The 25,027-nt window shown below is 43.1% G+C and overlaps 1 protein-coding gene across 2 annotated transcripts in view; it reads left to right on the forward strand.

Moving 5' to 3' along the window:
• Window positions 1–25,027, forward strand: part of THSD4 (thrombospondin type 1 domain containing 4) — a 557,961-nt gene that overhangs the window by 118,945 nt on the left and 413,989 nt on the right. For both annotated transcript variants that reach the window (XM_087428623.1, XM_087428624.1), the window contains one exon: window positions 8,775–8,877. In XM_087428623.1, coding sequence (XP_087284749.1) covers window positions 8,775–8,877 — 103 coding nt within the window. The remainder of the gene's footprint in view (window positions 1–8,774; window positions 8,878–25,027) is intronic.

The following is a 25,027-nucleotide window of genomic DNA, read 5'->3' on the forward strand; positions in this document are numbered from 1 at the left end:
AGCAATTCTAATCCACTGGTTTAATTGGGTGTTAGGCCTGCAAGGCAGTGTGGGAGAGTGGGCTTGGGAGCAAAGCTGAGCTGGATGCAAACCCCAGTTTCCTTGGGCAAGTTATTTAACTCTCTGAGGACCATCTGTCAAGTGGGGATAATAGTAGTACCCACTCCATAGGGTTGATGCGAGGTTCAGATAAGATCATGTGTATAAGGCACTGGGTAGGGTGCTGACACATTGTTAGTAAATAAACCGTTTTGACCCAGATAAGTAAACATGGCTTATGTGCCTCTCTGCAGATAGGAGTGGAGTAAGGTCTCCCCATATCTGAACAGCTTCCAGTTTCTAAGTGCTGAGTCATGAAATTGTGGATGAGATGGTCAGCCTTACTCAGAGTCCCCTTTGTCCTCTGGGTTAGCTGTGGTTGACAGGCCTTTCGCTTTGTCCAACAATAAAACAAGATTGCCGAGTGACCCAGCATTTCAGTTGTGATGTAGTTTCGCTGTAATCACCCTTGGGTCATATTTAAAGTGATGAAAGTGAAACTATAGATAACTTCATGGCAATGAATTCTTTACACACTCAAATGTGCATGTTTAATATGAAGCCCTATCTTACGATGTCATCTGGGAATGTGAAGCATTCTAATGTGTCTTTAGGATTGTTTGATTCATAGAAGATGTCCTCTATGAAATACTGCAAAATCAATAATAAACGCAACACTAATGATCTCTGAAGGTAGACTTTAAAGATAAAGAAGGGTTTTTTTCTTGCTTACAATGTGTGTGAGGAAGTTAAGGTGGCAAACCCCAGGATGGATAGAGAATCTATGGTCTTAGAGCAGGCATCAATCTTAGATATCTACTAGTGTAATCCAAGTCACTCACTATTGCAGGTTCTTGCTTAGAGTCCATAAGCACAGCATGGGCATTGACTAAGTGGGGTCAGGTGTTAGGCTGTGGGTCCAGTGGGAAAGAGAGACTCGTAAATAGGTAATAACAGGTGCGTGACGTAGGCACCACTGCACCTGCTGCCTAGGCACTTTGAGATCTCCGTACAGTGGAAATTAACCTGGCCTGGGTGGAGTCAGTGAAGGCCTCCTAGAGAAGTGCAGGCTACCCAGGTGAGGGGAGGATTTTCTAGGAAGAGGGGTGACAGGGATCCTAGAGGCCCTTTGTGCTCCCATAAGGGCTGAGGAGCAAGAAGGGGGTGCTTGAGGGGCCTCTTCGTGGAATGAGATGTTTTTCCAATGAGTGGTGTCTTCACCTGCAACTATGTCAGCAGTGAAGGGGAAACACAGGGAGGTATCCAAGGTTTATCCTCAGCCCTGCACTTTCTCAGCTGTAGCTAAAAATAATAAGCACTCAAGGAATCGAGTAAATGGTTAAGTTTCTTCTTTGTGGAAGCTTATTGAAGGCCAAGATTTGGGAGCAAAAGAACTAGGGTCTCTATAGGGGTAAAACAGGGGAGGAGAAAACCATGCTGCAATCCCTCTGGTGACTGAGGGATGTAATTAAAATAAAATTCGTTTCTACTCACTGTTTCTGGGGTGTTGTTTTATTATTTGCTAAATACGTTGATCACCCCGACACTTTAAGCCCTTTGTCCTGGAGGCCTAGGTGTCTCTCTTGCCACCTTCCTCTCTTAAAGCACTCTGAACTGGACGCTTTCTCCCTGGGGAGGAGACTGACGTTCCGCTCCTGCACCTTCTGGAGAAGGGGGGCTTTAGGGAGTCCGCTGTGCAAGGCGGGGACCAGGTTATGAGTTTTTAAAGGGCTTTGCTGCCAAAGGAGGCGTGATCCTGAGTTTAGACAAGGTGCACTTAACCTTATGAGGGGGAAAACTCCTGGAGCTAAAAGCAGCTTTTAGCAAACACAGCCCCATGAGTTCTGGTATCAGTGACTCTCGAGTAAATTTCCCAGGAGTGAGACTGGCTTCTGACAATGGATTTGTCCCTGTGGAGTTGTTTCTGCCTCAAAGTAAGGGAAAATGTTTGACAAATCTCAAATGTAGCTAAGCTCCCTTTAGGCAATTCTAATTCCACCCCATTTCTAGACTCACATTGAATGAAAGAGGAGCTGACAAACAACTTCCTGACTGTAGTTTTAAGGAGAAATTAGCAGATGGGCCAGGTAACAATTCAGTGTAATTCGGTAAGATGTAAAACTTGCCAGGAACTGTGGGGCCAGTTACTGGATGGATAGGCCATCTAACTGGGGGGCTTAACGTAAGTTTCTCTAATCAGAGCTTATCACCAACCTCCTTATCTGGGAAATACATGCTAGGGTCAGTGCTTTTTGCATCATTCTGCTTTCCTCTCAGACCACTAGGAATTCTCCATAGAAAATTCTCTGATTGATTTTTTGATATTCTATCAATGACCTTTCATTTATATATGAAATATATATGCGAATATATAAATATTAAACATTAAGTATATTTATTAAATATAAATACTTGCATATATTTTATATGCATAAAATATATGTGTATGAATCATACACACACATATATATGAATTGTTCACAATTGTCACTTTTCTTGATTGTAAAAAGTAATACAAATTGTAAGAAATATCAGTGGTAGAGAGAGGTATATTTACTAGTCCCTCTCCCAAGGTGTAATCACAGGCAATCATTTTTAATTTTTAGTTCTTACAGTCATTCTTTCCCTAACTCTAAATAGCATACTAATACTTCTGCTTCTTGATATATCAACTTCACATCTTTCCCGTCAACTCCTCACTCTGGAAGATGAAGAAATGACCCCCTTTCTTCCCACTCGGCTGATCTCTGCTAGTCACATTTTTATTTTCAGTTATATTTTTGATTATATATAATATAGTAACTTATATTTTCTTGATTTATCAACATTAGGAAGGATCAGTTGACTTCTTGCATTGTAAGATTAGAAATTTAGTGCCCAAATGGTTCACTATGGTCTTCTCATTGGATGACATGTTTTGTTTATGTATTTTTCTCACCTTGGCCTGTGAAATCCCCACAAGAGACTGTTGTGAGGGATTCTTCTCTGTATCCTCAATAGTCACAACACCTGCCACATAGGAAGGGCCCAATGAATGTTTGCCTTTGAAAGAATTGCACTTTCTGCCCTGGCAGATAGCACAGGGGAAGGAAGCCAGTCATATTCATGTGATCCCTAAGGTAGCCACTAGGAAATTTTGTGCTCCTTGGAGGAGTGGGAGTTTTGAATGTTTTAGAAAGTTTACATTTTGCCATATACTTCCTAATTAGTTAGAAAAAAGATATTCTCTTTTAGACCTTCTTACATGCGTAGAGATATATAAATAATCTAAGGAGGGAGAAATAAATAAGCACTTCTGGGATAGGCTTAGATTTGTATGGACGTGTGTTCAGAGTACTTAAATATATAGGGTACTCCTGGATGAATGGATGGGCTTAGCCATATTAATATCTTTTGGGTCTTGATGTGTATATGTATCGTATTGAATGTATCGTATGTATTGATGTGCATACTGAATGAGAGGGAAATGCTTTTCTCTAGAAGAATATTATGAACTTGGATGGGGAAAAAAAAGTGTCTGAGAACTAAGAAACCCTCAGGTTTTTTTTCTTTTTTTTTTTTTAAATCCAAAGCCTTGACCCAGCTCTTTTGAATGAACCAATTCGCTGTCTAGAGGAGCCCTGAAAGTGGTGGGAGGTGGCAAAAGAGTTGTTGCAAGGTTGAGTTTGTTCCAAGTGACTTGAGAAAGCAGATATTAAATATATTTGAAAAATGTGCTGAATAACTTGTAAGAAATTTTGGTCCATGGTTATATTATCCTACAGCTGGAAAACAGGCTTCGTTTTCCAGCTGCAGAAGAGAAAGGAGGGGAATGTTTGCTCAGAACACCTACCTTTCAGGCGCTTACAACTTCTGGAACTGCTGGATTCATTTTTGATGTCTACTTAGATTCTAACTCAGCTAATATTTATTGAGCATTACTACGAGCTAGAAACCTTAATGTATTACTAATTTAATCCTCACAAGAATCCTTGGGTGGCGGGAGTGGTGCTGGGTTTGTTACTGAAATGGGGTCGCTTAGGTTTAGAGAAGCAAAGTGCTTTGCCCAGGTCACATAGCCGCTTTCTCATGGCAGTGCAGGGACATTTTCTAGATGTCTTTTTTCAGATTTCTTCACGTGGTAATGTTAAATACATCATATGTTGCTATGGCAGCTGGTCTTTTGATTGACTCCAAAGCAATGCAAAGGATAAAAAAGTGCATATCTGGTCCAGGCAGACTTCAAGGTCGTGTTCTTTGGTGCCACCTTCATTGGGGATGATGCTCTTCAGTCTCCTGGGGAACTGAAAGTAATTAATTACCAGAAGGTAAGTGTGTGATCACCGACAGTGGCCTCTTGAGCAGTGAAGTTAGGTACTGGCAGTTGTCATCTCAGGATTAACCAGGGTCGCTAGAAACAGCCTGAGTTTCCATAATACTCTTTGTGACTCATAGCAACCCCAGGCAATTGTCTCGATGGGACTTTGGATAGAGCCTGAAGTGCTTTACAAGGATTCGACTCATTCTATTAAAGTACATCTTTATTCCTCTTCCCATAAGAGACCAGTGGAAACATCCCTCCCTCTTTTGGGTGGAAGGGAGTCATTTGAAGGAGGTTGTCTTCCAGGGGCATTTCTTGGCTGTAAAGCTCCAGTCTTTGCTGGCCCCATCCTGAGTGAGCCTGATCTCCATCTACATGGCTTTTTCCCTGTCTCAGTTTCCTGGCCTGAAGATTGCAAGAATCTGTGCCCATGGAAAGGATTAGCGTCTGCAGGAAATCTGCCCAAAGCCAATTCACAGTGTATTATAGAGACAATTACTGATAAGGTGAGGGTGACTCAGTCTCTGGCATCAGGAAACAACCCACTTGAAATGTAACAAGTGTAAAATGATCTGAAACCTGAAAGTTTTAACTTCAGAGAGTCTGTTACAATGAGAGGAGATCGTATACTGATAATAGTATGACAAGTACAAACAGATGTAATCTACAAAAGAGACATGAAACAGGATGTCCCAGCCCTGCTTGGTTTTCATCCTCAATCCACAGCTCCCTGCTCGTTACAGCTGGGGTTACTTTACCAGGCCTCAGAGGCTGAATCTGACCTTGGTTTCTAGGACCTTTCCTAACAGGAAACAGGAAGGAGTTAAGGCCCTCTTGCCTGAGGACCCATTGCAAATTGACTTTGCTGTCCACACAGTCTTGAGGGGTACATGGCATGGTGGTTGCTGGCCTAGGTTCTGGTGTCTGGGTTCAAATCCTGACTCACCACTCGCTCTGTGACCTTGGGCAGCTCATTTGACTTTTCATTGCCTTGGCTTCTTCATGTGGAAAATGGGTATAATAATTGTGCAGATTAAATGAGCTAATATACATAAATCTTATGGTGGAATATCTGGCATTTAGTAAGTGTCAGTAAAAGTTAGCTATTCTCAACATCATCATCATGACTCCGGGCTTCTACCTTCCTCGCCTGTACCATAATTCTGCCTCAATAACCCACGTCCATGTGTGGGCCCTGTGAGCCTTGCACTTCTCTGGCCAGGTCTCTCTCCTCCCCAGGAAGTAGTGCCCTACCTCTAACTGGCAGCTTGCCTGGCATCATGTGAGTCCCTGCTCAGGGTCACGCACAGGGCCATGCCCATCTGCCAGGGCACCTTGTTACCTTCTGCTGCACCTTCCCATGCTAGGTGCTTGCTAGATACCATAGTGAACCTTGGGCTCGGCTGCCTCCTGGCAACTGTAGGTAGATTTGCTGCCTTAGCACCTGACTCCCCACTGTGGGTCTGATGCTACGTTAAGCCCTCCTGCCTTAGGAGGTAACTGGGCCATGCTCGGATATAAGGAACTTGTTGATGACCAGGGACCGGATATCCTGAGTGACTCATCACAGGTGACTGGTTGGCTTGGCAGATGCATATGGATGTAATAAGACCGCCAGGTGTTAGTGGAGTATTAAAACACACTGTAGGTTTGTAAACTACAAGCGCATGCAAAGCTGGCTGAGGGCCAAATGTGTTTGGAAGGGCTCAATACTGATAAATTTTTATTACATAAATATTATATATGTATTGCAGAAAAATTAAACAATACGAATAAACCAAAAGTTAATTGTAAAGAGAAAACCTCTATAATCCACCTTCCAGAGATAACTTTTAACCTCTCTCTCTCTCTCCACACAACACACACACACACAATGATTTTAACACTTTTTTCGTTTGATGGATTGTGGACTGCTTTCCATGTCATGAAATGTGCATTTATATCATCAAATATTGAGCAGTTCAAAATGATTCTGAAGGTGCATTGGTTCGTGGTTTGGTCTATTGCGATACTTTGCTGATGGAGAGAAAAGGATTAAGCAGACTGGCCAAGTTTGTGTGGTCTGCAGCTTCCAATTCTGGTAACTGCCACCAGGCTAATTAGGATGGCTTCTGGCTGTACGTGGGTGTGGTTATTCGAGAAACAGGACATTTAGCCCCCTTGTTCTTGTCTGCTTCCATTATGAATACCTGCAACCAGCAGCTCATCTGTAGTTTCTGATTATAGCCAGGGTGGGTGGTCAGCGCTCTGGGCTCTCTTCCTATGTCCTTGTGGGACCTTTGGCAAGATACACCACTTCTCCAGGCCTCAGTTTCCTCATCTGTAAATTAAAGGAGTTGGATTTGATTCTTTTCTGCCCCAACACTGCATGTTAAGTAATTTGGAGTGAGATTGAGGCTTGGGTGTGGCTCTTAATTGCTGCACAGTCTGGTGCCAGGCAGGCGGCACCAGAATCACCTGAGGGAGCAATTCAAGCATATTTTCCTAGGTCCTTTTCCCCACCCTCCCACTGGGGTGAGGCCCAAGAATCCATATTTTTTTTTTCTTGGTGAAGTAGACTGGCCCTGAGCTAACATCTGTTGTCAATCTTCCTCTTTTTGCTGAGGAAGGTTGGCCCTGAGCTAACATCTGTGCCCATCTTCCTCTATTTTGTATTTGGGATGCTGCCACAGCATGGTTTGATGAGCAGTGTGTCAGTCTGTGCCCGGGATTCGAACCTGCGAACCCTGGTCCGCCAAAGTGGAGCACGTGAACTTAACCACTTTGTCACTGGGCCAGCCCCAAGAATCTGTATTTTTAACAAACTCCTGAGAGAGTCTTTCTCGTTGCAAGGATGGTGCTTTCTCCCAAGTCACCCAACTGATCACATTCTAGTTGAACTCTGGTTTGGGTCAAAGGGTTGTAAAAAGCATCTTAGCCCCAAATCCTTCAAGGAGACAGCTGGTATTGCTGGAAGTCTACATGGTTCCAGCTTTAGGGCTGCCAGCAGCTTGGCTTCCAGAGCCCTTGGAGACAGCCTTCCCCAGCCTGTCAGCTCCTCACTGATTGTCAGAGCTCAGCCCACCCTGCCCATCCACCCAGCCCTTTTATTCCCGCCAGTTTCTATCACGTTCTGTTTCACATGGCTTCTCGCTCCATATGGTTTGGCTCAGGCTGCAGCAGGGTTATGACCACCCTGGGTGTTTGTACCAGCAGCCTCCCCCGACTGCCCTTTATCAAGACAAGACATTTTTCCTTCCACCTCGTTTCCTTCCTCCCTCTGTTACCTCATCTTCCAGAAGACCTGGGCTTTCTGATACATACAGTAGGTTTCTTTATAAATCTTTCAGGACTTTGAGCTATCTTCCTAGCTATTCATTCCAGAGACTATACATACGGCTTTTAATATTTAAGGGGCCAGATTCCTTTCCCTTCTGATTATTAAAACACACACTCATACACACACACCCCACACTTAAACTGAGTGCAGCTAGGTTTAAAAAAGCTAGATCATACTTTACCTGCAATTTGAATTACAGATTCTGATCTTCTTTTATTTCACATTTATTTATATGTCACACTTTGCTCATATTTACTATTAAAAATTAGAAGGAAATAAGTCACAAGGAGCTGGATATTTTCGTTGAGTAGTCTAGTGTATCAGAAGCACCTGGATAATTTGATAAAATACGGATTCCGGGACCCCATCCCAGATTTACTGAATAATAATCTTTGGGGGAGGGATCCAGGAGTTTGCATTTCCCATGAGATCTCTGGGCGATTCTTTTGTGTGCAAAGGCTGGGAGCGCCTGTGTTAGATGGCGGAGAGAATTTGCATAAGATGGGGAGGAGGCTGAGGTGCAGCCTGGTGGGCACCAGACTGCTTGGAGTTAAATCCAGCCTCTGTCCTTGCTGGCAGTGTGGCTCCTCCATGCCTCAGTTTGCTCATCTGTGAAAAATCTGCAAATCTAGCATATTTACCTCAGTGCTTGTTGTGAGGATTAAATGAGTTAATATGTGTAACATGTTTACAGCAGTGCCCACACATGGTAAGGGCTCTGCACATGTTTGCTGTGAATATTATCCCATGCACAGGAATGGCACGCACAAAGTCAAACAGATGGAAGTGGATGACCTCTTTGAGGGAGGTGAGCAGACCAATTTGTCAGGAGCAGAAGGTTTAGGTGACTGGTTTTCAAATTATGGTGTGCAAAAACTTAACCTGGGGAGCTTGTTAAAAACTTAGTGTCCTTCCAAAGATCTGACTTAGAGCTTGTGGAATGAAGCCTTGGGATCTGCATTTTAAATTTTTGATGTAGGTGATCAGCAAATTTTCAGAAACCCTGGTTTCTGTAGAGAAGGACTGGCATTTAAAGTTGGAGAGGTCTCCTGGGATTTGGCTGCGGCTATGGGGAAATATGGACACTAATTGCATATTTGCTCTCTGCTTTATTAGGTATGCCCAGAAAGCAGTAGAAGCATCCGAGAGGTACAATGTGCATCCTACAACAACAAGCCATTCATGGGCCGATTTTATGAATGGGAACCATTTGCAGAAGGTAAGAATAGACCCAGCCCTGTCCATAGGAATTATTTTTATCTTTTCTCCAACCCTGTTGCCCTGTGGTTGATGCTGGAGGAATTGGTGTGCTCCTGGCTAGAGTGGCAATAGGGGAGAATGTGTGACCCCAGGGCACCGGGGAGCCTGCAGGGATCTTTACCAAAGGTATGTAGCTCAGGTGACACCTGGACCATCAGTCAGATGGATGAGGCACTGATAGAAACAAGCAGCTTCTGAGGATGGCAGAACAAGTGGGACAGAACAGGGTTTAAAGAACGGGTTGGAGCAAGAGGTTCAAATTAAGGTTATGAGGAGTGAGCAGGGATGGTTTCCCTTTTCTTTGGTTCCTGCTATAGGGGCTGGTGTGGTGGCTTAAGAGAACATGTAGGGTTGTAGGGTTGACAGTTGTTTGGCTTTCATTGTGAGGGGCCTCACATGCTATTTCCAAAGATGAAGTGTGGTAGGCAGGCGTTGACCTTGGGACAAAGTTCCTGCCATTTCAAAATGACAGAAGATCCAATTTTGGTAGAACTTGTCAGTACTGCTCTGGATCCTGGAGTCACCTTTCTTTGTTGAAACCCAGGTGATGATAACATGGCTTTTGGACTAAGAAGTGTTAAATTCTGAGATGTTTCTTCCCATCACAGGGAAAGTGGGCTCCAAAGTGGTGATGGGTCAAGCAAAACTTGTGGGGTTCAATACAGACAGCCAAGTTGGCCAGAAAGAGCGAGTCCAGTTGTCCTCAGTGTCCAGCTGGAGAGCTCTGCCCAGCCTCAGCCCAAGACAGTGGCTGGGGCAGCTGTTGTTGGTAAAAACCCAGAGTGTGGAACACTGCTGCTATGTCCAGGATCTGGAGACATTGTCTTGGGAGAGAGCTTGATAGTGAGTTATGCTGATTTCATTACAGAATCTATGCCTGGAAAAGCCAAGCTGTGAAAGGTTGTGCCTAGGCGGAAGCCCTTGGGGAGGAGGAGGGGGGATTGATATCTGCTCTGAAATTGGATGCAAAATTGTTTTTGTCTGTGCGTTTTTCTCAGAGGAGAGTCTGTAGCTTCTATTGGATTCTCAAAGTGGTCCCATGACCTCAAAATTGTTAAGGACTAACTTGACTAAAAAATTGAAACTATCAGATCCAAACAAGAAAGGTGAGCACATGAAACATAGAACCAGTTGGATGCAAAAGTGAGAGTGGCTACGAAGCTGGAGGCTGAGCTAGAGAAAGAAGCCTGAAGTGAATTTTTGATGCTGTGGATCAGAACTTGGTTCAGACTCTTTTCGTTCTTAAAAGCATTATGTTAAATGCAAGGTGGTATCCTGATGTGGATCCTGGGACAGAAAACGGGCACTGGTGAAATATACATAAAGTGTAGAGTTTAGTTACTAGTATTGTACTGGTGTTAATTTCTTACTTTTCATAAATGTACCATGGTTTTATGAGATGTTAACATTAGAGGAAGCTGGGTGAGGAGCATACAGCTCTCTGTACTATCTTTGCAACTATTCTATAAATCTAAAATGACTTCAAAATAAAAATTTGTTTAAAAGACATTGTGCTCCCAGTTAGCTAGGTCTTATATGCATTCTGATGAAGACAACATCTAGGCTTTGTGTGGGTGAAGAAGAGCACACTGGGTTGAATAGTTTCCTTCCCGGAACCTCAGAATGTGACATTATTTGGAAATAGGGTTGTTGCGAATGTAAATATTTGAGATCCTATTGGAGTAGGGTCGGCAATTAATTGAGTATGAGTGGTGGTCTTATAAGAAGAGGAGAAAAGACACAGACATACAGGGAGAATGCCAAGTGACGATGAAGTCACAGAGATTGGAGTAATGTATCCACAAGCCGAGTAACACCAAGGATTGCCAGCAAGCACCAGAGTTTGGAAGAGGCAAGAAAGTATCCTTGCCTAGAGCCTTCAGAGAGATCATGGCCTGCCAACACCTTGCTTTTGGACGTCCAGAACTGTGAGAATAAATTTCTGTTGTTTTAAGCCACCAAGTTTGTGGCATTTTGTCATGGCAGCCCTAGGAAATGACTACGAAGAGGAAGAAACTAGGTACTGGACTGATTGAGATCTACCCACAGGAGCAGATCAGGAAGTGGGGTTGGTGTGACCGATACCAGGAGATGCCCAGAGAAGTGAGGCGCATATCCAAAGTGAGTGACCACCTTACAGAGCTAGGTCTACTTGAGGCAGTGGTTCTCAGCCTTAGCTGCTCAATAGAATCACCAAGAAGCCTTCTAGAAATACTGATGCCTGGGCCCCACTCCCAGAGATTGTGATTTAGTTGGTCTGGGGTATAGCCTGGGCATCAGGATTTTTTTAAAGATCCTAAGTGATTCTAATGGGCAGCTGGGGTTAAGAACCTCTAATCCAAGAAGAAGGCAGGATCCCAGAAGAGGTGGTGACTCTAGCTTAAATTAAGGCACAGAGTCATGAGTGTTTCATAAACCGTGAAATGTATTCTTGTGTTGGAACAATAGTCTTGTCAGTACACATTTAGAGAAGTAACCCTGTCTTTTGTCTGAGCCACACCCTTGCTTTATTGCTAGCCATGGATAATAGCTGCTTTATTGTGATTAACTAGGAGGAAAGGTGAATTCCTCCAGTGGTGCACTGTGTGTCTATTGTTTACCCTGGAGCTGAAGCCGTTTGCTGGACCTTCTCCGCATAGTTTGGGGTGGTCATCTGCCAATCACTGTTATCTGAGACCTCCTGATTGTGTCAAGCCCTGGTAGACTCAGGTCTGGTGTCAAAAGCGCTATGCGTGCCGCAAAGAACACTCGAGCTAATGTTTTCACGTATTGCAAATATTCCCTGTGGAGGCCTGCTGTTGTCTGGTTTATGTATGATTCTACCTTTTCTCTTCTTTTGTTTGCCCTGAATTGTGCTGGACTTTAAGTGTGAGTCCTGGGGGAGTTTTTTTTTAACATTTGATTTAACTTTTTCTTTTGGAAAATTTCAAACATATGTAAAAGTAGAGAGCATAGTATAATCGTGTAATAATAAACTCCTATATTCCTATCGCTTAATTTCAACAGTTATCAACTCATGGCCAATTATTTTCATATCTCACTCACTCTTCCCCACCCAGATTATGGGGAACTATTTGATTTCACATTATATAGCCTTGTTCATTGGTGGATATATTAATTAGAACTCTTAGTTGTGAGTGACAGAAACCCAACCTAAATACATTTAAACAAGAAAGATATTTTGTGGTCCTGTTACTGGGAAGTCCAAGAGGTGGACTTGGCTTCAGGTATGGCTGCATTCCAGGGATTCATTAACATTAGGGCCCTGCCTTTCTCTGTCTTTCTCCATCTTTTGGTTCTGTTTACTTCTCAGGTGGGTGGGCATGCTCACATGGCTTTGAGCTTGCAATCGTAGTGGGAGAGACTCTCTCTCATCTAATGTTGTGGGTTGAACTGTGTCCCCCCAAAAGATATGATGTTGAAGTCCTATCCCTGGTACCTATGAACATGACCTTATTTGGAAATAGGGTCTTTGCAGATATAATTAAGATGTAAGTTAAGAAGAGGTCATACTGGAGTAGAGTGAGCCCTTAATCCAATATGACAGGTCTCCTTGAAAAAAGAAGAGACACAGAGATGCACACGGAGAGAATACTAGGTGATGACACAGGCCCAGACACAGAGGGAAGGTGCCCGGCCATGTGATGACCAAGGCAGAGATTAAAGCCATGCAGCTATGAGTCAAGGTCCACCAAGGATTGCCGGCAACCACCAGAAACCAGGAAGAGGCAGGGCAAGATTCTTCCCCAGAGACTTCAGAGGGAGCATGGCCCTGCCAACACCTTGATTTTGAATTTCTGACCTCCAGAACTGTGAGAGAATAAATTCTTGTTGTTTTAAACCACCCAGTTTGTGCTAATATGCTATGGCAGCCTAGGAAACTAACATGCCCAGTGATGGTTTCAATCTCAGAAAGACCACGCTGTGATCTTGTGTGGATCTTGTATTCCCATCCCTGGACCTGAGTTCCGGGCATGGGGGTACTCCGGCTAGCTCAGGTCGTGTGACCAACCCTCTAGTAGGGGACCCATATCACATGAAGGGGAGAGGGGGGAAGTGGGAATTGGGACAGACAGAAAAACAGAATCTTCTGCAAAAAATCATTCTATACTTCTTGACCATAAGCCGCTGAAATTTTCAATGAGCCAATTAGAATCCTGGTGTTTTACAAAGTAAAGAAAAATGCAGAATAGCAGCAGATTAGAGAAATTAGCTGTCTTTTACAGTGTGATACTTTACCTAGGGAATTCAGCATTCTTTTAAAATATTTACTGACATTAATTTGTCTCACATGCCTAGGGGAGGAGGAGCCCATGGTCACTGCAGTTGCATTTACTTTGGCTTTGTTTAAAGAATTCTTTTTGTTGCTAAGATTGTTTTCTTGATTTTGTCCTTCTTCCTCTTAAATGACTTCCAGGCTGACCAGTGGGAGGAAGATGCTGTTAATGTTTCTGCAGGATGTTCATACTTTACGGCTGGATTTTGCATTGGGCTATTAGTTTTGTTTGGACGTCTGCTGCTATTTGCATGTGCCTGCTTAGGGAAACAGCTGGACTCATTCAGTCCAATGCCGCATAGAATAGTAAAAGCAGAGGACATTCTCTGATAAACACATTAATTTTACCACATGCTTCTTCCTAGGTCTTTAATCGCATTTCCTGGATATGGTGATCTATCCTGAGATAATGCCTCTAGGAGTTTTTCTCGTAGCCTTGGACCTAATATTGTAAAGATGATGGAAGTAGAATTCGGGTGCCCATGTGGCCCTGTTTACCCAAGACCAGTGATGCTTTATGCCTGTCGCCCCAGTCCCCTTTCACTCTCAAAACCACTTTGGTTAATAAATTTTGTGGTCAACCTAGCTAGAATGGGACACTTTAATAGGAAAACTCTTGTTTAGATGTTGACATTGGGGAAAGTTGTACCTGTTTTCATGCCTAGGGTATTGGGGCTGGGCAGCACTGGAGTCTAGAGTTTAATCCATAGACCAGGGGACAGCTTTGTGCTTGCATAACTTAAGTGCACCATGTGGCCCTGAGAGCTGAACTAAATGGACTGGAAATCTAAAAGCTGGAGGTGAGGTTGAGTCAGAAATTGGAGGTTGCCAAGTGGTCACAGGAACAGGGCCATTGTATCTGTCAGGAGTGACTAGCTTATGCAGTCGTAACAAAGAACCCAAATCCTAGTGACTTAGAACAAGAGTTTGTCTGTTGTTCATGCTACATGTGTAATGTAGTATGTATTCTGCTCATTCGGGTTGATAGAACGCTGATAGAAGCTGCATTTCAACTTAGGCTTCCACTGAGGCAGGGAAGGGGAACAAGAGAATCATGCCCAGGTTCTTAAAGCTTCTGCCAGAAATGATCCGTGTTGTTTCTGCTCACATCTCATTGGCCAAAGCAAGTCACATGTCACACTCAGCTTCAAGGGCAGCAGGGAGGTAGCATCCCACAGTGTGCTCAAAGGAGGAGAATGGAGTATCTGTGACCAGCCCTAATGACTAGCACAGGCAGAAATCTTTGACAAAATTCCCTGAATGCCTTCCTTGTAAGTTCAGGTGACTTTTATTAGACTGTTTGCAAGAAGAGTAGATTTTGCTCTGGGGAATATTAAAGGTGCCACACAGTCTCTAATAGCCACAGGGCTCGGAGCTGCTTAGATCAAGTTCCTACCTTTGGTTGAAGCTCTGAGGGGCAGAGATGGAATGTTGGTGCCCAGGTGGCCAGGTGTGCTGCTTCACCAGTCCCACAGTCTGCCCTGGCACAGACACCACACTGGGGCATGGGGCAAGGGCTGTCAGATAAAAACGTGGACAGTAATATCGAAACTGTGAGACATGAGGGAGGAAGGCTTAGGACTGAGTGCTGGTGGACCTGGAATTAGGAGGTTCATGTTTTAACGAAGCAGCTTCATTCCTAGTGACCTGGCACTCTCACTCCCCAGCCCACCCCTCCTGCACAGACAGTCCGTAGTCATTAGGAACCTTTCAGAGTGGACAGGGCAGGCCTTAGGGAAGCGAGAGGAGTAGTCCAGTAATACCCCCCACAAGACCCGTTCTTGAACTCTCTTATACATGCCTAGGAATACCTGATAAGACTAGGCCATGTTTGTTTAGCCTATGAGCATACCATTGAGACTGAAGCAAGATCCTGAGGGAACCTCTTTGTGAAAACAAAACAGTGATTTTGGTTTTGTACATGTTGAGTTTGAATGAATCGCAGCATTCATGGTAAACTCTGAAGTTTAAGGGAGATATCTTAGGGTTGTAGACCTATATTTGAAGTCATTGGCCTTGGTGTGATAATTAAAGCCACCATGATGAATAAGACCTTCAAGAGAGTGTAGAATGGTGAGGACAGAGAATCAAGGGAGCTCTGGAGGATGTCTACCTTAAAGAACCAGGGAACGAGGCTCAACCATTGAAGGAGCCTGAGAAGAGGTGGGACCAAGGCATTGTAATGCCTTATATCATCTCTTACATTAATACATTCTATTATGGCTTATAGAGTTCTCTTATCACATACACCACAACAGGAACAAAGGAGACAATAGAAATTGCTCGTGTTTATTGAGCACTTACGCATACCAGGCACAGTTCTAAATGCTAACTCATTTAATCTTCACAGGGTTTCTGTGAGGATTACAGCAGGGGGTGCTATTGTCAGCCTCATTTTACAGAAGAAACAGAGGTATAGAATAGTTAAATAACTTGCCCAAGGTCACCCAGCTATGAAGTGATAAAGCCTGATTCAAACCCCAGGGTCTGGCTACAGAATCTCTACTCTGAATGTGTATGGAAGCCAGGAGAAGGAGTCGTACAGTCGTGACCATTCAAGACCAGTCTTCAAGTACCTGTTTTCATTGTGAAAACTATCTGAGTCATTAAAGTTTAGCTCTTCTAAAAAAACAAAAAAAGGGAAAGGCGATCAACACAGCTGAACACTGCAAGAGGTCAAGGAGAGATTGAGAACTGAGAAAATAAGACTAGAGTGGGCTGTGGAGAACTATGGGAAAGAAATTAGGAGGGTAGCCAGGGAGTGTAGCTAGCTCTTTTTTTAAAAAAATGTTGCCGTGCAGAAGGCGTATTGAGAGCGTTTGCTAGTTTAAGTGGGGAGAGAAAGGTTTGTTTAGAATGGTAGAGAAATGAGAATGTGTGTAGATTGACAAAATGAAGCTTGTAGAGAGGGAGTAAGGGGTTAATAGAATGGTATCTATGAAGCTGCTCTATCCTAGAAGAAAAGATGGAAAATAGGCATTTTTCCCCCTCCTTGGAAAGTATATTATTGCAAGAAGCTATTATAGAAAGCTTCTTCACCAATTAAATTCGTTCATTCAAGAGAAATGAAAGCAATCATATATTCCTAAAAAAGATTTAAGAATATTCACAGCAGCTTTTTTCATAATAGCCCCAAACTGGAAACAACCCAAATATCCATCAACAGGGGATTAAATAAACAAACTGTGGGTACATTTATACAAAGGAGTATTACTCAGCAATAAAAAAAAGAACACTCTGCTGATACATATAACAACCTGGATGAATCTCAGAAACCTTATGTTGAGCACAATAAGCCAAATCCAAGAGTACATGCTGTCTGATTCCATTTATATGATGTTCTAGAACACGACAAATTAGGCTATGGCGTTGGAAGTCAGAACAGTGTTTGCCTATGGGAGTGGAGAAGGATTATTTGGAAAGGGGCATGATGGAACTTTCTAGAGTGATGGTAATGCTCTGTATCACGATTGGCACGATGTTACACAGGTGTATACAGTTGTCAAAACCCATTGAGCTGTACGCTTGTGATCTGTGCATTTTATTGTATATAAACTATGCTTTAAAAAGCCCATTATTCTCTTTCCCCTTCTCTGTCTCTGTCTCTCCAATTCCTGAAAGTGACATTTAGAGCCAGTATAAATTTCATCATTGTAGAACTATTCTAAGGCTTGCTAGTTTGTCTTTCTCTCTCTCTCATTTTATTTTATTGTAAATACTCTTTCTTACTGACCATGGAGGAGCAAGAGAATTTTATGGAGAATGGACTAATAGGCATAGTAGCATTTTTAGAACCATTTAAGACCATAGGGTTTGTTTTTTTTTTTAATTTTTATTTATTTATTTTTCCCCCAAAGCCCCAGTAGATAGTTGTATGTCATAGCTGCACATCCTTCTAGTTGCTGTATGTAGGATGCGGCCTCAGCATGGCCAGACAAGCAGTGCGTCGGTGCGTGCCCAGGATCCGAACCTGGGCCACAGTAGAAGAGCGCGAGCACTTAACCGCTAAGCCACGGGGCCGGCCCCATAAGATCATAGGGTTTTGTTGGGCCTAGAAATCCTCAGATAGGTCCGGAATCTGAGGACGCAAGCTGGACATCTGTATTAGTTAGCATTTGTTTTGTTTTTTTTTTTTGCAAGCAACAGACGCTGATTTTAGCTAAGTCAAACACTAAAGGATTTTATTGGAAGGATATCCAGAAGCTCAGAGAATCAACAGGAAGTGTATAGAACAGGTTTGGTGAAAGACAGAAACTGAGGAAGCTCTGGGAGTCTAGGTGGCCAGAATTGACGGTCTTACTCACATGCTGCTGCTACAATGGATAAATTCCAGCAGGTTTCTCCATCCAAGATTCAAAGCCCTGGAAATAAGAGCCTAATTGACTTGGCGTCGACCACATTGGCTGCCTCTTGGCCGGGGGAGGGAGTAGGGGTGGGCAGGAGCGAGGTGAGGGGGTCCTGATTGACAGTCTCATGAAGACTACACACAGAGGGGGAGAATTAATTCCCAAAAAGGAAATCCAGATGCTGAACCAAAAGAAGGGAGAGTGGATCCTGGATGGCCCAAAACAACCAGTGTCAATGACAGAAACTCATGATAAGTCAGAGTGCCCACCTGGCTTGTCCACTGTCGTTTCGTCGATAGGTTTACAGGGCCTGTTAACACCTTTGAGGGATTATTGGAATTGGAATATAACATGTGATTATCACTCTTTCCTCTCGTTGTGTTTACATTTCTGAAGATTTCTACAGATAGGCCTCCTTATGCACGTATGACATGTGACTGTGTGGGTCCCTTTTGCTCCCAAACATTATGCGGGCATAATTCAGGTTGACCAGAGTACATTTACACAGGGGCATGGGAGAGAGGCTGGGGTTTTGGGGCCCTTTACCCCATTGCATCCTGTGTCAGGGAGTGACCTCAGGGAGAAATGAAGGCAGTTAGTACTGATTCTGTTGCCTCCGCCTGGTTTCCATAATCCCGGCCCCTAGTTTAGCTCTCCTGCTCCCCAGTGGGATTATTATACGTGACGTGCATCCAAACATGTCAAGTTCTTGTGTCCACACTGTGTTTCTCTATATCTGAAGAGTAAGGAGAATGGAGGATGGACCAAATGGTTATCACACATCTCTGTAAATCTTTTCGCTGGGAAATTTAGGATTTGGAAAAGGAAAGATTGTTTGAGGGAGAAAACTGCCCCTGCTCTAGGGTATTCTGGAAGGTGTAAATGATTCCTGTAAAAGCAATTTCTTTCCTGGCACTGGTACCAGTGTCATTCTGGGTAATTAATAAAGAAAAGCCTCAGGATATATTTGAACATCTAGTAAGCAGATTAGTCTAAATATGAATAATTTTAAGGATTTGAAACCAAGCATAGAGCTTAAACCCATTGCAAAATATTAAATAATGAGACCCAATCCTGTTGTTTCTCCCTTCCAAGAAGTTCAGCTTTCTGCAAAGATTGCCTCAGTCCTTGTACGTAGTGTAGCTGGTCAGGATGGGCGAGGTCAGATGTCACTCCAGTATTCCTGTTACAGATGCAGGAAAGGAGATGGGGACGAATGGTTGGATGGTCTGCCCCAGGTCACAGAATAAAATAGAAGAATCAGATGAAAGGAGACCTTACATAACCACAGCCTGCTGAGCTGAGAGCAGTCGTTTGCCTCAGGGGCTACAAAAGAATTTCTCACTCCCTGTAACCAAGCCCTGACCAATTAATTTCTTTTAAAAACAAACAAATGTGTGTTTTTACATCGAGACTACTAAAATTTGGGGCCAGCCCCGTGGCGTATTGGTTAAGTTTGTGCGCTCAGCTTCAGCGGCCTGGCGTTAGCAGGTTCAGATCCCGGGCGCGGACCTACGCACCGCTTATCAAGCCATGCTGTGGCAGGCGTCCCACATATAAAAAATAGAGGAGGATTGGCAACAGATGTTAGCTCAGGGCTAACCTTCCTCACCAAAACAAAAGACTACTAAAAGTTTTCCAGGAAATCCTGGGACTCTGTCTTAATCCCTTGTAGCACAGTTCTTTCACTCTCTGAGCAGAGGTCTCTTATTGTAAATTGGTAGGCGTGTGTCCCAAAGGTGTGGTTGGGACATTTTGCTGCACCTTGCCTGGACATTGAGAAATTAGTATTGGACCAATATCAAGAGGTTTTTAGAGTTAGAGGATTTAGAGCTAGAAAGTTCAATGATTATGCAGTTTATATTTAAATTTTAAATTCAGCCCATCCTTTATATATTTATCAGAGAAATTCTCCCTTGTCTGCATAATCCCTTCCCCAAAGCTATTAAACAGCAGCCATACCTGTCAGTCTCCATTTGTTAGAAATTTCAGTGAGAACATTCTGTGGATCAGTGGGACTTGTTTACAAAAGATTAGAGGAAAAATCTGTTGTACATCTGTGGTCGGGGTGGGAAAAGGAGAGAGAGCCTGCGTCAGCCCTTCTTTTACCCAGGCAGTCTGCTTTACCCACCTCCTCGTGTTGCCTAAACTCTGCCTCAACAGACTGTTATAATGCCACTGTAGTTCACCCTAGAATGGTTATTTATTGCCTGGGTACCCATTAACCACATTGAAGGAAATGTCCAGATATTTGAAAGCAGTCATCTTGTCACCCAGAATCTTGTCTCAGCAGCCTGCTGAATATTTTCTCTTTTCTTCAGATGAATCCCTTTGTATTGGAGTATGCTATTTGTTTATCATCCCGGCTGTTTTTAGAATACAGTCATGTGCCGCATAATGAGGTTTCGCTCAACAATGGACTGCGTATACAACAGTGGTCCCATAAGATTAGTACCATGTAGCCTAGGTGTGTAGCAGGCTATACCATCCAGGTCTGTGTAAGTACATTCTGTGATGTTTGCACAACGACAAAATCACCTAACAATGCATTTCTCAGAACATATCCCCATTGTTAAGCAACATGACTGAGTACTGAGTACGTAAGTCATAACAAGCAGATTTCCTCACCTGTGCCAGCTCTGGCTGAGTGTGGCTCTGATGTGCTGGGCTCAGGAACAAGGAGTGTCCTTGGGATCGATTAGTGATGTCTTGCATAGATATTGGAAGGGAAATGGCAGCACATATGCTGCCTCTTTCCTGGCTTTACAGTTTCTCAGTCTTTCAAATTGTGGTTACATAGGTGCCAATTAACCCTGTTAGTTGCTTGAAAATTTGGGATGAGTCCCTATTGATTGAGTAGCAATGAGACTCATAAATGATTCACAGAGTTTGCCAAGCATTGTGTAGGTCTCGCTACAAATGCCTGTATAAAGTTTCTGATTTTAAAATACAGTAATCAGGGAAATGATGCAAATAAATATGATGAAGGCACATCATTGTACATTCTGTCTAAAATGTGTTCACCTTTAAATGTAAATAAAGCCAAACAATATGTAACTGATTGTAATTTTCTGAAAGAAGACTTTAGGATGGCTGAAAAAGTTGGAGGCAGGCCTGATTTCCCACAGAGATGCCTTAAATTAAGGATTCTTTCAGGGGTGCAGTGTACCTAGAGGTGGAGGAACTAAACCAAGGATAATTTCTAAAAACTGTTTCGTCTGGTATCTATGTATTAAATAGGTTTCATTCTGCTTTTGGAATTGTATTTCCTGTCTGCATCTGAGGCCGTATCTGCTGCAGCAAAACGAAATGGAAGTAGTGGCAATTTGTGTCTGAATTATCCTGCTTCCAATCCCAGCCTGAACTATAGAGAGCACTTGTCATCAGATCCTGAGTTCACATGTGTCATTGTCACACCTCTTTGCTGCACACCTGGGCTGTACTAACAGCCAACTATTTGAGGTCCTTTGAACCAGAATACTTAGCAACTAAGTATATATTGGGATATATTTTTCTTTAAGATTACTAATTGCTATGTATATTACCCTGAAATATAAGACTTTTGTTCGTTCACAACCATTTCTGTTCACATGGGAGAAATTTCTGGATTTTTGCCTTTCCCTCTCTTTTCTGTTCTGTGACTGTCACTGCTGCCTTCTCACCCCCGATGGTGTCCAGTGATCTTTGGACGGCCCAGTGAGGAAGACACACCTTTCTGGCTCTTTCTGTGCTGGGACTAAAATGGCACAGACTCTGTAGCTCCCCTGGGGCAAAGCGGAAGTGGTCGTTGCTACTCCATGCATCAGATTCCTATGGTTCAGCTCACCCTTCCTTGGGAGTGCTTAGCTTTTTATCTGGATTTTTTCATTCTCTTTTTTGATTGCCAGGTACACACAGACACACACACACACCACCATCACCAACAATAGCACCACCCACTAATACCTCCTGTGAGGAAACCACTGTATAACTTTGTTGACAAACATCTGTTTGGATATGTTTAAATGGTTCAGAAGTCAAACAGGGAAATGCCCCCTATGAATTTTAGTTTTGAATTAAAGACTGCTAAAAGCAGACAGAGGTTTTGTAAATGTAAGTGGTTAATAACTGAGGAGCTGCTTTGGAGCTGATCCACAGAATTGACAACTCAAGATTGCTGCTTGGTAATTAATGACAAGAAAAGTTTAGGCAAACAGTTGGACATTGTACTCAGTTCATCTTTTTCCTTTAAACCATGCTGCAGATGATATTTCTCGTGGAGGGAAGGAAGGGAACAGTGAGCAGTCACTGACTAGGGAGGGACTGCGATTGGGAGATCCTGAAATGTGGTGAGTTACTGGGAAGTCAGCAACAGAATAGGGCAGGAGACTGGCAGGGCAACCGTAGATTTCACATAGTTATTGAATGAATTTTTGCTTTAAAATTTTATCGAGTGAGCCATAATTTGTTGAGCTGAGTTGAGTTTTGTCCAGGGGAGTGATTTGAAGTTTGGGGTAATCTCTGGAAACAGCTTTCATCTAAAGTCATCCTCCAGCAAATGATGTTGATTTAAAAGTGAGCAGCCCATTAAAAATAGGTCAGATTTAAACAGGACAGTGGAGCTTTTGGTTTGGGTGAAAACCTGCAGTGAGTATTAAGAGATGTCTCTGCTCTGATCAGTAGGCCTGTCATTGGGAAAGGGAGAAAATGGAGGAGAGGGCTCTTATATTCCAGTCAATTCACGTAATCTCTTGATGCCAAAAGTTAGAAAGGGGAAGCATATCAAATGCGCACAGCCCAAATTCCATTTGTACTTAAGGTTATGTAACTACTCATCATGTAATAGCTTTGGCTCTTGTCCAGGGAGCATTAGATATTGGCAGATTTGCGTGCTTAATAAACCCCCATCGATCAGTCATGGTGCCTTGTCCTACTCCCGGTTGCCATGTTTGTTTAAGCCGCCTTTGGAGGTTGTATAAATAGCTTTAACAACCTGCCCTCCCACCCGTGGCGATAAATGGCACCTTCAAAAAATCTTTTGGCATGTTCTTAGGACGCGAAGGGGTAGAACTTGATCCACGGACGTTTACGATGGTTATCAGCCTCCTTCCGTTTATATCTTCATGGCATCTCCAGGCGGGGAGTGGGGAGGGTCCTCTGGGGTATCCACTCCCACCCTGGCTCCCTGGACCTCCCGGGCCTCTGCTTTTCAGAATCAGCTAGTGTAGTGTCCTGCCTCATGGAGGCTGGCGCGAGGGCTGCGCAGGGGCTGCCAAATGAAGCTGTGCCTCTGGACTAGACAAGCGAATTCAAGTTCGCACAGAATGGAGAGGCACACTTTTTCCCCTTAAATAAAAAGATTGCTACAACAGGTTGGCATTGATTCATGCAGCCACCTTTTGTTCTGTGAGAGATAGCCTTGGGGTAGCAGAAAGGACAATGAACAGAGGACACAACCCCAGGGGCACCAACCCCAGCTCCTTGGACCACAGTAAGAAATTACTTCTTCCCGTCATGAGGATCCAGTGAGATGATGTGTATAAAGCACGTGTATAAATGTTGTAAGTTCCGCTATTGATGACTGAGTGCCTGCTACATGCGTGGCATCCTCCAGGCGGACGGAGCCTGGAAGGGTGAGTAGGATGGGGCATATGCAGATGTCGGGAAAGGTATCCCAGGCAGCAAAGGTGCAAGGGTGGAAAATCCGGAAGGTATTAGGGAAACATCAGGGAGTGTCCTTCAGCTGGAACAAAGGGTGTATAAAGGGAAGAAGTGCAGGATAAGGAGTTTGGGGCCAGATTATGGAGGGCCTCAAATAGGAGGCTAAGGAAATTGGACTTCGTTTTGTAGGCAGTGAGGAGCTATTGGGGTTTTAAGCAGGGGAGTAACATGATCAGAGCTGAGCTTCAGGAAAATTAATCTGGCAGCAAAATGCTGCAAAACCTCTTTGGAACAAGAAGGGGTATAAATAAATAAATAATTTGAAAATTTGGCAGTAGTGTTTTCAAATATGTTCTGAGATGTATAAGCTATATATTTTGAAATGATAATGTCTTTCTTCTTCTCTTTTTTTCCGAACAGCAGCCAAATTCCTTTTTGGTTCTCTCTCTCTTCTTTCTTTTCTGTGCTCCCTCCCTCTCTCTCTTCCTTTATTTCTTTCTCTTTCTCACTCACTCATTCACTCACTCCTTCTCTCTCTCCTGTCTGTCTTTCATGGTTAGTGGTGTTTTGGGGGATCCAAACCCAGCCGGAAGTTGCGAGTCCCAGCATACTGCTTCAAGAAGGTCTAGCTGCTGGGACTCTGTGCCCGTGGTGCCGGCTGTGCCCGAGTTCCATTACTGAAGGCAGTGAAATCATCCAACTTAGATTTTCACCAACCCCAACCATACAAAATATAGGTATTTTGAATGAATAGGCAAATTCCTGTAATTTGTGTGGCCAGTGTTTCTATCATCCAATTTTATGGACTCATCACCAGAAGTCTTAATTGACTTGTGTAACTCTTGGGTTAGCAAGAGCAATGGAATTTCTGTGGATTCCATAGATATGGCCCATGTCCCTGCTCAAGCAAACTTAGTAAATGTATTTAGACCCTAGCTGTTCATGGATTTAACTTGAAGGTTTGTGACTCTCTGTGAGTTCCCCCGAGATTCTGAGGCACAAAATTTGACTGCAATATGAATCTGAAAAGTCTCCTTTGCAAGATATGTGTATGGAGAAGAGTCATTTAGCTTTATTGTTCTCTACTTATTTGTGCATTTGCAACAATGCTCATTAATTAATTAGAAATTTTGTTTCTTCGAAGAATGACTATCAAGTGAGAGAGAAACCTATAGTGAAATCTGAAAGTATGGTTAACTTGTAGCCTGGAGCATAAGGCTATGAACAGGAAACTCATACGACTCTCCAAGGAAATGTGATTCGAGAGAAAGCTGGGAGCCTCTATAAACGTTTTTGTATTTGTGAATATGGGAATTCAAGAAGGTTCTGGATGTAGGCCTCAGGAATGTCAAGAGTCTGCTGTAAATCCAAATTCACAAAACAGATAAATTATTAAATGACTATTCAGATCACAAAACAATTTTTCATTTTATTAAATATTTACTGCATGTTTACCCTAGAGAAGTCCTTTAGTAAATATAGTTGGTATTTAGTTTACAGAAATTCTGTCTACAACTGCTTCTGGATACATGAATTATGATAAGTGGAATCCCCTTTTCATAGCATTAGGACATTTTAAGATAACCATTTCTCCCTTTGAAAAATAAATTTGCATTTATGAAAGGTTCTTGTTTAGTAATTATAGGTTTAGTTTTTTACCAGAAGGAATTTTGCATTGTATATGAGTCTAATTTTCAAAGCTGTCTGATAACAAAGGTTCTTATTTATTATACTCAGTCATGACCATATTCTCTGCCCTTTGGCTTAGGCCCATGTAGAACAGCCTTTAAAACCCTGACTCTGATGTTTACCTGCTCTGGGACCATGGGCCTCAGATTCTCCATCAA

Source organism: Ceratotherium simum, chromosome 3 (assembly GCF_057802395.1).
Source record: "Ceratotherium simum simum isolate JZ-2026a chromosome 3, ASM5780239v1, whole genome shotgun sequence".
NCBI lineage: Eukaryota > Metazoa > Chordata > Mammalia > Perissodactyla > Rhinocerotidae > Ceratotherium > Ceratotherium simum.